This window comes from Chelonia mydas, chromosome 2, assembly GCF_015237465.2.
Source record: "Chelonia mydas isolate rCheMyd1 chromosome 2, rCheMyd1.pri.v2, whole genome shotgun sequence".
Taxonomy (NCBI): domain Eukaryota; kingdom Metazoa; phylum Chordata; order Testudines; family Cheloniidae; genus Chelonia; species Chelonia mydas.
The window spans coordinates 35,133,201-35,151,657 of NC_057850.1; the positions used below are offsets into that span (position 1 = coordinate 35,133,201).

An 18,457-nucleotide genomic window follows, 5' to 3' on the forward strand; every position below is an offset into this window, starting at 1 on the left:
TTAATTACTATTTCTTTAAACATAAACCTTAAATTCCTTGTGATAAATGCCAATGAAATTTAAAATAGTTCTACCTGTAAAATTATGAAAATGCCAATTTATTTTTTTCTGAAGTCAATTTTCAAAACATAAGCTGAAGAAAAGTCGTTTGTAGCCAAGCAAGAATTTGGTATTATGCATAAGTACATACATTTTCTATGCATACACTCCAAATGGAAAATGATAAAGATACAATTTTGTTTTTCAGGTTCTGTGTTCATTGGTTAGCTCAGTATTCCTAATTTTCCATTATAATCATCTATTTTAACTACAGTCAAATCTGACTTGAATTAATTTACTACTGTTATTTGGGAAAATATATTTCCACTATTTTTCTAGTAAGGGTCTGATCCTGTAACTCACATAAGTAATTCATATTTATGCTAATAGTCCTACTGAATTGACTGGGGCTACTTTCATGAACGGAGATTATTTACATGAGCCAGGATTTACAGGATCTGGCTCTAAAACTAGGTCTTCTGCCTATATTCATAAAATGAATTACTAAATAGGGACAGTATTTAATTATTCAAAACGGATTGTAACTGTTTTGGAACTGGTGTGTTAACTACAGAGTAAGAACTGTTGGCAAGCTCAACATTGAGACTGTATTTACTGCTCTCCAGACAGTTTACTAAAGAAAATGAAACCGAAAAACCCAGAAACATTTTACAGTATAAATAATGCTTAGCAAATGATCTAATATCAAAATTACTCTTAACGGTTTCATTGACCATGTAAAAGGCTCCTTCTAAATTACAGCTCAGTTCTGATTTACAAAACAGCGTGTCATTAATTACACTCTGAACACAAAGAATTCCTAGCGTATTACTAGTTGTAATAACACACAACAGATTCAATTCTATATACCTGGGGCGTTCAGAATGTAAACAAGAAGCAATTTAAAAACGGAAAACAATCTACCGTCGAGGTCCTCAGCACTATTCTCTTCTAAATGGGGAAAAGCGAAGTCTGACAGTAAAGCACTGAGCTGGTTTTGCACGTTAGTCGCCTCATCCTATAAGAAACCAACCGCGGCTTTAAACAGCAAAAGTGACACTTTTGACCACTTGCTTGAGGATTCCCGGGACAACGCCCACCACCGGCCCGGCGCCCCCCGGCCAGCACGGGGCCCGGCGCAGCGCGCTCGCCAGCCGGGCAGCCCGGAGCGGAGCCCCCGGCACACAGGGAGGGCTGCGCGCTCTCTGCTCTCACTCCTGCCCTGTGTCACCCCAGGGTTCAAGGCCCCCCCCGCCCCGCACAGCTCCTGGGAGTTGGCTAAACCGCACGGGGCATCCCCGCCGCCCCCTTCCAGCCGAGCTCCCCCTGCAGCGCCCATCCCCGCGCCGTCCGGCTCCTCACCGCCATCGTCCTCCTCCTCCTCCAGGGAGCCCATGCAGGGGAAGTAGACGGCGAGCGCCTCGAAAGAGGCGGAGAGGCTGCTCCGGCTCGGGGACCTCTCCACGCTGCGCCCCGCGCGCGGCCCCTGCCGGCCCATCCTGGACGAGCCGGACCTGCCTTTGGCGCGGTACAAGAAGCGAGGCGTCTTGGCGGCTTGCGCAGCCCGGCAGCAGGTGCCGCCGGAGCCTGGGCAGCGGGGAGGGGGCAGGCGGCCCCTTTCCCCGGGCTGCGGGGAGCGGCCGGCCCCGGCAGTCAGCAGGCGGCCGCGCTCCCGGGCTCGGCGCTAGACCCAGCTCTTCTCTGCCCTCTGCGGCTGGCTCAGGGGAGAGCGGGCGGCGGCGTCCAGCCGAGCCCGGGAATTAGCCGTCAGCGAGCCCGGCCTCCGGGACTGCTGCCGGGGGTCGGAGCCAAAGCCATGTCGTGTGCGGCTCGCCTGCGGAGCGCCCAGGTCGCAGCTGGGAGTCGATACTGACTGCTCGGTGTGACGGCAGGAGACCAGCCAGCCCCTGATCCGCCGGCGCTCACAAAGCGCTCAGCAGACTCTCTGACGACGCCTCTCTCTGTTCATAGTTAAGCCAGCGAGTGCGTCCCCCCCTCCCCCCAAACCAGAACTTGGAGCAGCGGGAAAAGGGCCGCAGGCTAAGAGAGGAGACAGTGCTCGAGAGAGCAGCGGGTGTCAAGGTTTTCTTTTATCACATTTGTCGGTCTACTTTACTTTTTCGATAGGGGGCTCCAAGGGAGCAGCACTACTGCCGCTGCTCAGTCCCTAAATGTCACGTGTCTTGGCAGCACTTCTGTTGGACTTCATAGTTGGTGCTTTGGCCACGCTTTTCACCCCAACTTTGCTAAACGGTATCAGAACATTTAGAATCACTGTCTCCTTGGTGGTGCAATCTGTTAGCATTATTAATAGAATAGGTAGTACTTGGATATTAAGCACAAAACAACCCAAAGAACTGGCTATCGTCAAAAAGGGCTAGTTTTCACTGTTGTAAAACTATTTAATGAAAAAAGACAAGGAGTACTTGTGGCACCTTAGAGACTAACAAAATTATTTTTGTTCATCTCTAAGGTGCCACAAGTACTCCTTTTCTTTTTGCGAATACAGACTAACAGGGCTGCTACTCTGAAACCTGTATTTAATGAATTGTTCTACAACAGTCTGTGACAATGCAAAAAAGGCAGCAAGCTGACAAAACTGCTTTAGAACTCATACAAGTGCAGCTTTCTGACTGGCTCTTTTATGCCCATATATATCATGCCCAGTAAATGAAACATTAAGTGTTTTTAATGTTATGTATTAACTCCTCAGTAATAAATTATTATTATGTAGGGTCTGAATGCAAAGTGTCTAACATCTGACGTTCATGCAGGATCTGGTCATTGGAGCAAATTTTTATTGAGTTGGTCTCTTCAAAGGAATATTCATGTCTAGATAATAAGAAGTTATAAATGCTCAATATTATCCGATGAAGTGAGCTGTAGCTCACGAAAGCTTATGCTCAAATAAATTTGTTAGTCTCTAAGGTGCCACAAGTACTCCTTTTCTTTTTGCGAATACAGACTAACACGGCTGCTACTCTGAAACCAATATTATTATTCTTCCACTATGGTAAAGAATCACATTTGGATGGAACATATGATCCTCTGCACTTATAAAAAGTGATTCTTGTGTATTTGTAATCTGCTAGCTATTTTTAGAGTGTGCATCACATTTTTTATTTCCAAATCATTATAATCTAGTATTCCTAATAAGTTATGTTAGATATGACTAAATGAAAAAAGAGAACGAGCCAAATAAATGGAGAAACCCTCTCTCTTCTTCCGTGAGCAACTAAACAAGAAAAAACTGACATTAAAATTTCCACAAGAGAGTACACAATTGAATGTTAAAATGAGTCTAGGGGTATGTCTACCCTGCAATATAAGCCTAGGGTTCGAAATCAGGCTCAAGCCTAACTTCTGTCTACACACAAATCGCACTAACCAAGGGTTTGGACCCAGGATCCTATGGAGGTGGAGGATCTGCACCTGACTCAAGTCCTGTTGCTTTGCCCCACAGCACTCATGCTTTGGAAGTCCGCCAAAACTATTGAGTTTACTAACCCTGTACTTGCATTGCAGTGAAGACATACCCTGTGGCAAATTTTGTCTGTAACAGCACATGCTGCATTGATATTCAGCCACTCATATTACATCATTTTCCTTACATTTCACAAGGCTATGTATCACTGTATTTTTATTAGAACAAAAAAACAGATATTCCATACAGTACATTTTAAATTATGCATATTCCTTGTCAATGATAAACCTACTTGAGCCTGTTTGTCATTTATGCTTAGACACCTCCCCCTCCCGCCCCCTGTACACCACTGGGGCAGCATAAAGGGGCTTTAAAGTGGATGTAAATGTAATTTATGCCACTTCAAAGCCCCTTTTCACTGCCAGAGCTGTGTAAAGGGGCCATATATATTAGTTTCTGTTATAAAATCATCAGTAACATTTAAGGGCTAAATTCCACCAGAAGTGGGGGGGGGGGGGGGAAACAGCAAAGTAACACATTGTGCACATTATTGGTTCTTTCTATATAAGTGGGATAACAGGTCCAGTTTACCAAATAATGGATTCATCAGAGCTAACAGTGACGGAATTCTCTCTAGTTAATCCTCTCCACCTTGAACTATTCTGCATCATATTCAGTTACTTGCAAACTACAGATAAACTTGGTTTCAAGCTAAGGATGGAATGCAAGTCAACATTTTTTGTTTGCAGCTCACTCTAAAATTTAAATCTAAAATACAAAACCTAAAATACAAAAATAAACTCTAAAATACAGTATGAAATAAGTGGCTAAAAGGCTTGTGGGTCAAGTTTTCTACACTTTTACACCTGTCTTCAAATAAATGGTTGAAGCAGAGATGTAAAATGGCCTTTGTGTTTGCAGATCATTCCGCCTATTAATATAAACTAAAGTGCACTAAAAATAAAATATTTGATATGTGCAAGTACTGCAAAATTCTGAACAGAATTGTCCATGGTTTGATTTATTTTAGTTTTCACTAAAGAGTCCTTTTGGGATATGGAATGTAAAAAACAGTAAATCTTAGTTGAACTATCACTAATTTCCATAAAAAACTGTTGCATAAAAATTAAAAGAAATATGACAGGGACACAAAGGGAAAAAGAAAAGGAGTACTTGTGGCACGTTAGAGACTAACAAATTTATTTGAGCATAAGCTTTTGTGAGCTACAGCTCACTTCATGGGATGCATGCAGTGGAAAATACAGTGGGGAGATTTTATATACACAGAGAACATGAAAAAATGAGTGTTACCATACGCACTGTAACGAGAGTGATCAGGAAAGGTGAGCTATTACCAGCAGGAGAGGAAAAAAACATAAAACACTGGTTGAGCAACTACAACTGTGACTTTTACAGAAGCCTGGACAAACAATAGAATCTGCTTTCAAGCATGCCACAAGATTTACACAATTTTAAAATCTATTTCTGCCATTTTCCCTAAAGCCTTATCAGGATATTTGTAGCACACCTTTTGTATTACAAAAAAGAGGCAATATAAGCTACTGGACAGAGTATGGAGTTGTGAGATAAGAATTCCAGAGTTCTAATACTGGTTCTAGCACTGACTTACTGTGTGCAATGGGCAAATTGTGTGTCTTCTCTATGAACAAATTTCCTCTTCTGTGAAATGGGTATATTATTAATATTTAATTATTATCTCCATCTCACAGAAGAGATGGAATTGGAAAGATTATAACTAGTGCTTGTACTGAACTTGGAAAATATTTAACACAATTTTTTCAGTCTTTCCTTGTAGGTCAAGTTTTCTACACCTTTAATCATTTTTGTTGCACTCTGCTGGACTTTTTGCAATTTGTCCACATCTTTCCCAAAATGTGATGCCCAGAACAGGACACAGTACTCCAGTGGAGGCCCTACGAGTGCTCAGTAGAGTAGAAGAATTACTTCTAGTGTCTTGCCTACACCACTTCTGTTAATACATCCCAGAATGATTGGGTTTTTTTGGCAACAGTATTACATTGTTGACTCATATTTAGTTTATGACCCATTATAACCCCAGATCTCTTTCCTAGACAGTCATTTCCCATTTTGTATTTGTGCTCAGGAACATAAGAATGGCCATACTGGGTCAGACCAAAGGTCCATCTAGCCCAGTATCCTGTCTTCCGACAGCAGCCAATACCAGGTGCTTCAGAGGGAATGAACAGCATAGGCAATCATCAAATGATCCATTCCCTGCTATTGCTATTGATTATTCCTTCCTGTGTGTAGTACTTTGTATTGTCCATATTTAATTTCATCCTATTTATTTCAGACCATTTCTCCAGTTTCTCAAGATCCTTTTGAATTTTAATCCTGTCCTCCAAAGTGCTTGCAACCCCCTCCCAGCGTGGTATTGTCTGCAAGCTTTAGAAGAGTACTCTCTATGCCATTACCCAAATCATTTATGAAGATATTGATTAGAACCAGACCCAGGACAGATCCCATGTAGTTCTGGGACAGACTATTAAATTTCCTTACTTTGGACCACATCCACCCTTCCCATGCTTAAAACCACTGGGAGGAGGTCTGGGGGAGGAAATCTCTGCAAGGAACCTTCCCTCCATCCCCGCTCCAAAATCCTTCCAAATGATCTCATTAGGGAAGCCACTGCAAAACCTTTTGTCTCCTGTGGGAGCCTACCCCACACACTTTGCAGATTTTAGGAAACCATCTGTGCTTTCCTCTCACTGTCTATGCCCCTCAATATTTCCCTACCCGTCTCGCTGGCAGTGGGGTTCCATTGGAGCTGCAATATGAAAGATTTCTCTTGACCATGGTTGCCTCCAGTGGTCTACATAGAGGATATAGCTGCCTAGATAATACTGTTATATGAGAAAGATAATTATGCCTAAGCCCTCTGGGACTTGAGAGAGTTCAGTGTAACTCCACCCCTGGCCTGCCCCACCTCCACACATTTCCATGGCAGAGGACTCAACATTCATGGAACACCCTCCACGGGGTTTGTCAGGAGGAGACGTTGTAGTACTGTAGAGGAGACCAAGTCGCCTTCCATATGTAATGGGCCTCTTTCCACATGTAGGAGGGTCCCATCTATGCATGGATCTTACAGATACAGTCCAGGCCTCAGTTTATATGTTTTAACTGAGTTTTGCCCTGTAACCTGTTTGTCATTCCAGCCTCAGCCTTCACTAAGCAGCAGGGGCTGGTCTGACTATAGACAAACTAGGCAGTTGCCTAGGGCATCAGATTTCTGGGAAGCTGCCCAGAGCAGCAGAGTTGACCCAGCTCACCCTCCATGACATAGGCTAAATTTGAGTGGATTTGTGTGTCAGGTCACAGTGCCATTCACTAAAATTTGGGACAGCCAGGCCAAATCTGCTGCAGGAGGCCCAGACCGCGACAGATTGTCTTGAGTGGCTTCAGACTGGCAATGCAGTTACAGAAGGAGAAAAGCATTTGTTTCTTACCATAAATAAACCATTTGATAAAGGTCTAGAAGGGGGTTCACAGGCTGATAATAATAAGCTAATAAGAAAACAAAAAGAGAATATGGGAAGCGAGCATTACCTTATTCTCGAATGTTAGAACTAAGGACTAACAAATATTCACTGGAAAAAAACATTATCTGTGGTAATATTGTTTTAATTATAAACACAGTTAAATGTAGGAACAGCTAGATTTTGCCTGTAGCCTATTCACATTCAATATCACGCTTACTTAGATGTAAACAAATTCTTACATTTGAAAGAGAAAAAACAGTCTTTCGCACAAAGAGTCCATAAAATGTTGCCCACGTCATGTGGAATAGTGTTTGATGTGAACTGAATCTAACAGCATATACAGTGACTCACACCACTGAAGACTTTTCTTCAGATTTTAGTCTGAGGAAAATAGTGCTGGACATACCACTGAAAGCAATGAATGGCAGAACATTCATAATAGAAGTCAAAAACACTGACCAAATTCTTCCAATATATGAATACTGATCATCACTGGACAAAATGTAAAAGCTTTCTTTGATAACTTTACTTTGGAACTCTACAAAGGATTTTGTGAAGTCAGAGTTTCAGTGTGTGCTATTTGATACTCTGTTTCATTTGTATTTGGAGTGACAGAGGAAGTGTTTTTTGCTAACTGGTTAAGTGAGAGATTGTGTGGTTCTGAATATCCTATGACTCATACATTTATTTTCATAATATCATATCAAATCAATTGATAATTTCAGAATAAAACTGTTATCTTGCTAAATGTGACTTTTAAGCTCAGCTAGAGAATAAAACAGCGGGCCACCCAAAACCAGATTCCTTAAGACCCTGCACCACACTGCCGTTGGAACTTGCATGGAATAAATATATTTTAGAAACACTGTCAAAGGACTATTCTGAATCTCAAAGAGCTTCAGAAGAGGAGTTTTTCCCATCCCAGAGGAGACTATCATGTGCTGAAGCAATCAGAACATTATCCAGACCAAGATCTCAAAAACCTGGAATAGCAAAAACTTTATAAAAGGCATTCCACGTGCCATATCATATGGACTATACTGTGCACTTATTTTAGTCCTCAAATTTACATTCAGTAAAGGAAATGCCAAATATGAGATACATATGGTCTAAGTTTTAGAAGTTCTGAGCACCCACAGCTAACACTACTATGCATTGCTCGTCTGATTTTCAGAGATGCTGACCAGTGGGAATTGGAGATGCCTTGCACCTCTGAGACCTAAAGTGCAATAATTATATACTGGTTTACATATGTAGTAGAAAGAGTAACGGATACAGCTCTCTGTTTGTTGTGAATCTAAGATGATTCCTACTTTAAACAACTGTGATTTTTATCCCTCAAACACATTTAGTTTTGACTTTTTTTCTGTATGGATCCATACATGTTTGATGTTTAAAGCCAAAGGTGGCACACAAGCTGATTTTCAGTGGCACTCACACTGCCCAGGTCCTGGCCACCGGTCCGGGGGGCTCTGCATTTTAATTTAATTTTAAATGAAGCTTCTTAAACATTTAAAAACCCTTATTTACTTTACATACAACAATAATTTAGTTATATATTAAAGACTTATAGAAAGAGACCTTCTAAAATGTTAAAATGTATTACTGGCACGCGAAACCTTAAATTAGAGTGAATAAATGAAGACTCGGCACACCACTTCTGAAAGGCTGCCGACCCCTGTTTTAAAGTATGTCACACTCAGCTAAAAAGTTTTGTTTTTACTTAAATATAAAATGTTTATTGACTTAAAAATGCTGTTTAGAAAATTATATACAGTTAATAGACTAATCTTGAATTAGTAAATAAATAAATTTAAAAATTACAAATTAAAGGTACATTATGTACAGGATTAGCCTTCAGTGGTTAGCTACTGTCCTGTCTCCATATAGTTTCCCAATACAAGGACCTCTCCCACAGTATTCCTTGAGTAATTGCATAGCAATTGGTTTGATGTCATTTTTCTGGCTTCCATTCTTTTTTCAATATTTTCTGAGCATCCAGTGTTTAGTAATTTGATATCAACCCTTAAATATTTTTGCTATTATACAACTGAAAGCAGTTGATTTCTGTTCTCTTGATTCTCATGCATTTCCTACTTTGAGGATCAACTTCATCCCAAGTGTTAGCCTACTGCAGTTAATGGATGACTTTAGCCCTGATAACTATAAGCTGAAAATCCTGATTAATGAATGATTGAACCAGCAATTATTTGAAGATCTCACAGTGATCTTCACTGCTTCTCTTTTGAACACATAAGTCTCAACCACTAAAGGTGAACTTTTTAGAGATGTAAAAAAAAAAAAAAAAAATCTGAAAAACCTAAGATGGAAACATAATTAAAATAGTTTGATTTTTCTTTATGAAAAAAACCAAACAGAAACAACAAAAAGAGTACTCTAAATTAGACATTTTAAGATCCAAGTAGGTGTTAGATGTTCAGATTTTTAAAAAACAACACAGCAGAATTAGCTTTGCACATGACCCTTCCTCCTTTATTATGCCTTAATGACCATCAAGGAGCTTTGAAAAAAAAATCCCTTTGGATTAATTTTAACCTTTGCAAAACTTGAAGGCTTTTTGTCTTATTTAAATAAAATATCCTCACCATTTTCTTCTGTTGTTTATAATGAAACTACAAAGTAGGGTAAGTCACACTCCGTATAATTAGACCATGTGAATGGTCTATCCATGCATTGGCACACTCTTTATAGTTCAGCAGTAATTAATTAAGGCTTCTGAACCAGAACAGACTACTTAAGTCAGTTAAAGTAATGCTGTTTTGATTAAAATAATATTGCACCTTGAAGATCACAGGACAATTTGCAAACTGGGGAGGAGATCAGCAAAATATGTTAATTCATAATGTTTTCAGTAAGGATGAGAAAAGAAGGTGCATAGAAATCAAAGCACATACCTTTTTAAAAAGAAATATATTTGAGAAAAAATGTACACTAAACAATATAAATAAATATATAGATAATATTTAGTGATTTTAAAGAACTGAAAATTCACACAGCCTATCCATTCACTTCATTCTACCCTTGTCTGCCCTTCTTACTTAGCACATGAATCTAGATAGTCTAAACTATTCTATAACCTCTCAGAGCCCTCAAATAAAAAATAAACAGAAGGAATTCACAAAATAAAAATTCCTATTTCTTTCTTTATAACTGCATGTATACCATACTGTAGGGATCCAACACATATTAGATTACTACAGTGTAATTGAATTTGGTTCCTGAAACCATGTCTTTATGAGACATGACTTGTCTCCACCCATAATTCAGACTTCACTTCATAAATGGCAGAAGCTGTCTAAAAATGTTGACTATGATGCATGCTGCATAGAGTTATTGTAGCTATGTTAATGCAGCAGTGTTCTGGCATTATTTAATTAGACTGTGGAAAAGCTCTTTCTGATCTATATGCTGGTATTTCTGCCAGTAGTTGGCCACAGAAACAGATTCCAGTATAATGCTGTTACAAGTTGCATAAGAAAATAACAAATAGAAACAACGTGGCAAGAAAAAGAAGTCACAGAAAACAAAATAATTTAGGTACCACACCCTGCTTCCGACTAAGACAAGCACTGTATCTAACAAGAAAAACATACTAGGTTTGTTGATAATTTTGTTGCTGGAGTTCATGTTCAGTCAGCCATGGCAGCCATTTTCCAAGTTAAGAAAAATTCACTGTGATAAAACAATGAAGGCTTTTGGAGCATCTGGTTGTCAGCACTTAAATGAGACATTTGAATGCGAAAGTCTGTGCCCTAATTTTGACATCACCTTTAGAAACTTAAAAGTCCTCTAAATGCTAATCATGGAAGCAACCTATTTCAGGCACCTTTATGCATAATGAAATGGTCTGTTTTCTTTACATGACAGATAATGTGTGTTGAATACGTTATACTATAGAGTGTATTGCTTTACTGACTAGCCATCAAATGGCCCTGAGATTTCTTTTGGTGTATAGGGCCTTGCCCAGCCCCTCAGCACTACAGCAAATTTCACTTAGGGCTCGATCTTGTAAAGTGCCTGCACTCACTTCAGCGGGTGTTGAGGGCATTCAGGACCTCATAGGAGTGTTTCACACTATTAGCCCTTAATTTTTTTACCCACTGACTTCAGTGGGACTCCATGTGGGTGCAGAAGTCCATACTGTGGAACCAGATGCAGGACTGGAGTGTTAATATGGGGCTGAAAGGACAAAGGGCCTTGTATGGCACATAGGACTGTCTGCACACGGGGGTGGGGGTGGGGGTGGGGGTGGGGGGGTGGATTTCATCTCCAAAGAGTTCACTTCCCCAAAGGGTCACTTTAATATAAAAAGGCATCCATTAACTCACTGACTCCAGGAACTGGAGTTTATAAAGCTGCCAGTGTAGATCAGGACCCATCCGAAATTCATCAGTTTTTCCTACCAATTTAATTTTTAACTGACAGAATCCCAAATTTTAGTTTTATTTTATAGATATTACAATTATTGATCTGTTCTATTTAGATACTTATACTGCACTCATCATTAGGAGCTAAGTCCTGAAAGCATCTTGCAGCCTGGTTCCCAAAAGGACTTTTCACCTTAAGAGTAGCACTCACAATATTGACACCCCTTCTTCTGCTCAAAATCTTCAACCAACCGATACACAAACAACCTCCTCCATCCAAAACAAACAAAAAATCCAGATACAAATCAACCTAAATAAACCCCCAATAAATGTAAATTAATCAAATAAAAAATCACAAGCCCTCCCCTAAGCAGAGTTTTAACCCTGAAAAGGTAGAAGTGCCAGAAGTGCCATTAAGTCCACTATGGACTTCACTATTGCTACAGATTTTACATGGAAAGTCTCAGATATTATAGTAATGTGAAGCAGTATAATATCCTAAGGCAGGGTATCTATCGAAGGTCCAATGACCACTGAAGACAGTGGGAAGAATCTCATTAACTTTAATGGACTTTGGATCAGATCCTCTAAAATTAAAGGTCCATTTCCATTAAAAATCTGCTTTTAAACAGCATTAACACAACAGAAGTGTAAAGAATGAGGCTATACGGCATGTGAGGAAAATCTTACACTATTCTGGCAATCAGTTTGCCCTCCGAAGTCAGACACTACCACAGGTTTGAAACTGCTGAGCTAGAAAAGGATTATGGGTACTGAAATATAAAAATAGCATACGGCAAGCACCGTTTTTTTTGTTTCAGAACTCCTATATGCAGTACACCACAAATAACTTCTGAACAGAGTTAAGCATTATGAAGGCTAGGTGTAGTATCATACCTCATTGTGTTCCTGAACTCAAAGGTGATTTGAAAGTTTAATTCTGAATTTTGTTGATTCGGTTGCTACTGTCAGATCACTGACAATTATTTTTAAAGTACTTCTGTGCATTTAATATAGTCAAGGACAAAGGTATGCTTTCAGTTACTCTGGTGTAAATCCAGACTAGCCCTATTGAAGTCAATGGAGTTACTCTATACTTGACACCAAAATTAATAGGAGCACAGTATGGCTAAAGAGCTCTGTGTTTAAAGGTATAATAGTTTGCAGCCAAATTCTACCATTAGATGCCAGCCAAAACGAAGTACTTTTTTTACTGAAATGTATAACTTGGAATCTATAGAAACAATTCCCACTCTAGATAGAATTGTGCACCAAATCCACACTGCTACTGGTTGGAACTGAGTGGTCACCACAGGGTATATGGTTTGGCCAAAAGGGAACATTTTCAGCATCATCAGACATCACGAAAATAAGCTGTTCCATCCAAACATTATAGCCTTTAGGTGGCATAATTAATACACTGTCGCATCTTCAAATGTGAAGCCACTAAGCAGATGGCAGGTACATATCTTCACACATATATCTGTTAATTTAAAGGTTACATCACACAATCATTATCACACAAACATTATGTAGATTTGAAATGCTCCCCAAAGAATTTCAGTTTCATTTAAACAAACCTTGGCAGTTTAAGATTAAACTTGCCACCCTAGATTTCATGTAAGTTAAAGGGAAACTACCCCTTTTTCTTAGATCAGCACTACAGTTTATAAAGATACAATGCACTTTTATGCATAAATAATCTCTAGAATATATAAGAAGCCTAATTTTGTCATTTCAGATTTCTGGGATGAGAAAAATTGATACGTGTAAATACTAACAGTTGTTATTATTTGTATTACCATAGCATCTAGGAGCCCTAGCAATAGACCAGCTGGTGTGTATCTGGCCTTTTGTGTTCACGTATCTGGGCTCAGTCTTGTGCAATGTGCTGAGCACTCTCAGCTCCCACTGAAGGCACCCTACAGAATCAGGCCTATAGCTAAGGAAATGTATGTCTATATCTAATAATGTATATAGTGTCGTTGTAGCCACGTGGGTGAGGTAGTTGGTCCAATAAAAGATGTTACCTCACCTACCTTGTCTCTCTTATATCTAATAATGTCTTTCAGTATAGCAAGCCATATGTGACAAGTGGTCTGAAAAGATCTCAAACACCAAGTGCCTGAAAAATGCATTAATAGTTCAGAATAATGTAATAAAAGTGGAATTTGTGACAGGAAACATCATCCAAAATGCTTTAAGCATTTACGACTGAAATGTTGAGGTAAGTGCCTTAGAGTTTTTATATAATGTACTGAATGATTTATTAAATGTTCTATACTATATAAACCAGGTAAAAATTAAAATGTTCTATATCTTGTTATACATAAATTATTGTATAAGGTATAGGTGCTCTTTTCAAAGAGGTCAATTTCAGGTCTAAAAACTCAGCACATAACACATATGACAGCTGCATTTACTCTTTCTGAGGTCATTCATGTAGAAATAAAATCAAGCCAGGCAACAATTAATATAATTCCTCAAGCAGAAATCAGACATTTTTGACTGTCATTTTGAACTAAATGTAGGGATCTGATTATCACACAGAGAATAAAAATAGACTGACTATATTTCCATGATATTCAGCCAGTGCAGTGAATTTTGACAGCTCAGTTATAGATATCAAAGAAATAATGGAACCAACTGTCCTACAACACAACAATGAGGATAAGGGAAATTTTGGCCATGTACAGTTGGGCAAACCTCTACTCTTGTGAAAAGTGCCATGGAATTGCAAATATCTCTATACCACAGACAGGTGCTCAGTTTATTAAGGTTTCTTTCAAAGACCTCCATACAGTAAATTGCATGGCACTCCTTTTAGCTGATTCAAAAGGATAATGCGCTGAATGGACCTTGCTGAGGATTGATCACTTGATTCAAAAGACCTAAGGTGTTCAAATTTCATGCTTCTGGCACTAAATTATCCCCCTCAGATATTTATCCTTTTAAAAAATGCTACCGGAATACATTTGATATTAGGCTAAACTACAAAATGGTAAAATACTTATAAAGTGTTTTTCAGAACTGCATTGTGCTGTCTGCTGACCTCACTAAAGAAAAACCCACCAGCTACCCAGCTCCAAATCTGGGTTTTTCTAGAAGAGACTGTCAGAGAGGAAGAGAATGTCTGTAAATTGCCCTCTTTGGCTACCTAAATACCTTAATGTTAGAAGATATTCTTTAATTGGGTTTATTTGCTGGTCTCCTTGTGCCCAAGCCCTCATACAATGCACCAACACATAGTTTATATCAGGGGTCACCACCTTTCAGAAGCGGTGTGCCGAGTCTTCATTTATTCACTCTAATTTAAGGTATCGCGTGCCAGTAATACATTTTAATGTTTTTAGAAGGTCTCTTTCTATAAGTCTTTAATATATAACTAAACTATTGTTGTACGTAAAATAAATAAGGCTTTTAAAATGTTTAAGAAGCTTCATTTAAAATTAAGTTAAAATGCAGAGCCCCCCGGACCGGTGGCCAGGACCTGGGCAGTGTGAGTGCCACTGAAAATCAGCTCAAGTGCCGCCTTTGGCACGCGTGCCATAGGTTGCCTACCCCTGGTTTACATTAACTGTCTAAACCCCAAATTGACATGCAAGCTGAATTTCAAAAGCACTGATAGTTGGTACAAAATCTTTCAGATATAATTTAGGTTGTTCCCTGCAGTGTAACCAAAAGAATGTGAGAGGAAAAAAAGAGAGAAGTGTCACTGATGCACTTCAGGTCTAGATACATTTTCAACCTCCAGCCTCCATTTGTACATGTGCAAGACTGTGCATCTGTGTATGCAGCTGAACAATTTTAACACTTACACAAATGCATTATTTGCCACGTTATTTGCATTTTAATTAGTTTTCATAGTGTTGTATTATATTGTAAATTGATTGTATTTTAAAAGGTTGGACAATGCCCCATGTGCTTCAGCTGGGTTAGGAGTGCTTTTATGATTATCATTATTCAATATTTATATTGTGATAAAGCCTAAAGGCCACAACAAGGCTGGGCCCCATTGTGCTATAAACTCTACAAAGGCATAATAAAGTCCAATTCTGCTCCAAAAGCATACAGGCTAAATGATAAGACATAACAGGTGGACAAATCAAACAAGTGGGTCACAGAGACAGGGTAACAAATTTAATAGGATGTGCACAATTCTTAGGGCTTATCTGTATAGAGAGTTAGTTCTCGGCAAGCTGGAGTGTAAATCTACAGCACACCAGCCTGCCATGCACTAAGTTGTTTCATGGTGTCTGTGTATATAATAATGATATTCTGCAATTTCCACAGTATGCATCCGATGAAGTGAGCTGTAGCTCACGAAAGCTCATGCTCAAATAAATTGGTTAGTCTCTAAGGTGCCACAAGTACTCCTTTTCTTTTTGCTAAGTTTTCATGTGGACCTTTCTACCACGCACTAGAAGTTCCATAATGCTCTATGACCAACTGCTGTTCCAAACAGCTGCAAGTCAAAACACACTGTGGAACGAGTAGTTCACTGTACCAAGGAGGCAGGTTAGGGTGAGGCAGGTTAGAACGCTGGAGATTTATACCCTAGCTTGCTGAGCCCTAACTCTCTGTACAGACAAGCCCTTAGCTAGTCAGAAGCAGCGATCGCTACCTGCCATCTGCCTAGCCACTATCAGGTTGCAGTTTTCTGTGTGCATTAGCAGTAACATTTGTGTAGCAAAATTCTTGTCATTTTTTAATATTTAATATTTTATGAGCCAGAGTATATTGATCTAAATGTCACCAGTGTCAATCTGGAATAGTGCCACTAAAGTCAGTAGAATTACTTCAGATTTCCTCCAATAAAATGGAAATCAAAATTTGCTTCTTTTTTAAAATTAAAAATAAAGAATAGCACCCCGCAAGTGTTACTAAGGGGGCTAGGATTTATAGCAACACCTGCTGAGGACAGCCATTAATTCAAGATTTTTGGAATAGCAATACATATGGTCCCTGGTAAAAGGATCAGACTAAGTACTACAGTACTTTCCCCAGGTTAAAGATCAAAGCAGAAAAAAGGTCTTATTTCACAAGTGGTATATCCTGCATGACACACATGGAAACTTTTTTTAAAGTGCCTAAGAGACTTAGGAGCCGAACTCCCACTAATTTCTATGGGACTTGGGCTCCTGAATCAAGTAGTATTTTTGAAAATGTTACCCACAATATCACTGTGCTGGAAATAAACTCTAGTGTTGGAGCATTGGTTATGGTAAATGAAAGACATTTCAGTTAACTGCTGGTATCAACTGGAAAAGGGAAAGCCATAATTTTACCGAGAACCCATTATGGGACTTCATGCAGTCACATAAATAAGAACCAAACCCAGAAAATAAAAGAGGACCCAAGACTATACCAATAGTAGATAGAACAGAGTGAAAACAGCATTTAGGACTGTAGCTCTTATCTTTGTGATATCTCGGGGTGATGTATATTTTTGTAGGTACCTTCCAACACCAGCAAGTAAAACAGTATGTTTAAAAAATTAAAATCATAAATGAAAATAATATTTTAATAAAACTATATTACTGTTAAATTCTCAAACTACAAAACAACAAGCATTTTGGGAACAAAAGAAGACAAGCATTTTGTAAATTAAAATGCCGTTTTTGCTGAATGAACTCTCTGGCAATTGTTACTTTCTGAAAATTTTTTTTGCAGATTTAACAAATGCCAGACACTTATCAGCATTCTGAGCCAGCATTCATGTATAGTCTTCTAATAATGCTGAGAAACCTCTACAAAATCCAATTAAAGAATAGATACAGCTCACTAATGCAAATTGATTATTTGAATATAACTTTCCTGCATCTGCCTGTTATGAAGTGTATCAAGAGTTCTCAACTCTCGTCTCATTGCCTTAAATTTACAAATCTGGATTCTTAGCTAAGTGAATTCTTAGCTAAGTTTCTACTATAGCTTAGTGAATTACAAAAAAAGCTCACTTAACTTTCACTACATATGGTTCAAACCCAGTCTGCTACATATGGTTTAAACTGCCATGTGCTATTAAACAACTTGAGATATGCCGCCAGTCTCTGGGTCATATAACACATGGATTAATTCAATATTGTATGAATGAAAATAGAGGGAAGATATTCTCTATATTGAAAGATATCTCTATATTTGACAAATGAACTAACATTATTTCAGTCCCTGCAATGAGACAATAGCACAGTATACTGAAGTAAACGTACTCTTATGATAGTTTTCAGAGCCCCAGTTCCAGATCTTGGAGCAACAAGAAAGATATGTAGTTTTCCTCCCCAGTATACAATCCCCCAATAATACGGACAAAAACTAATCAAATGATTTAGCTTGAAGCTCGGCTGGATGAAAGGGAGAAATTCAATTTTATACAAAAGCTACCCAGCCACTCGGCCCAAGACAGGGATATGCTGCAGATGTGAGGCTGGCTTCTGACAGGGTTACATATATTTAAGCCTGGAGTCACTCCATGGACTTCAGTGGACTGCAGAAGAGCTCTGTGTAAGCTCGAATGCTTGTCTCTCTCACCAACAGAAGTAGGTCCAATAAAAGATATTACCTCACCCACCTTGTCTCTCCATACTAGGATGGTGATTTTCAAAGGAGCCTAATGTAATTTGGTACCCAATTATATCGAATTTCAGTAGGAGTTGTGTGCCTAATGCCCTCAGGCTGCTTTGAAAATCAACCTTACATTGGTGTAACCAAGGTCAGAATCAGCTTGTGGGGATAAGAATGAAATCTTAAGCCTGTCTGACTGGAGTGATGAAAAATCAGCTTAAGATAAGGTGGTTAAACTTCTATACAGAATCAAATAAAATGCAGCATGGGCCAATGCAAAATTTAGAATAAGAAAACAGAAAAGGTTCTTTAGAAACTAGAATAATCTTTAATGAATAAACCATATATAAACTTCTGATTTCCAGAATCCATGGAGTTGGATGCTGAAGAGCATTGAAGGTGAGGACAAGCAGCTTGAATGTGATGCACTGGGAAAACAGGGAGCCAGAAAGGTGATATAGTCAGATCAGTGGTCAAGGAAGGTGGTTTTAGCAGTAGCATTTTGCATGGCCTGGAGAAAA

At 39.0% G+C, this 18,457-nt stretch overlaps 1 protein-coding gene across 38 annotated transcripts in view; it reads right to left on the reverse strand.

Annotated features, from left to right (window-relative positions):
- Nucleotides 1-18,457, reverse strand: part of RIMS2 (regulating synaptic membrane exocytosis 2) — a 728,605-nt gene that overhangs the window by 15,711 nt on the left and 694,437 nt on the right. Inside the window, exon 1 of one of the 38 annotated variants that reach the window (XM_037892152.2) lies at nucleotides 1,402-2,047. The exons of the other annotated variants lie outside the window; for them this stretch is intronic. Within the exon in view, the coding sequence (XP_037748080.1) occupies nucleotides 1,402-1,537 (136 nt within the window). The 5' untranslated portion in view covers nucleotides 1,538-2,047. Of the gene's footprint in view, nucleotides 1-1,401; nucleotides 2,048-18,457 lie in introns of those variants that run through there. 38 annotated transcript variants of the gene reach the window in all.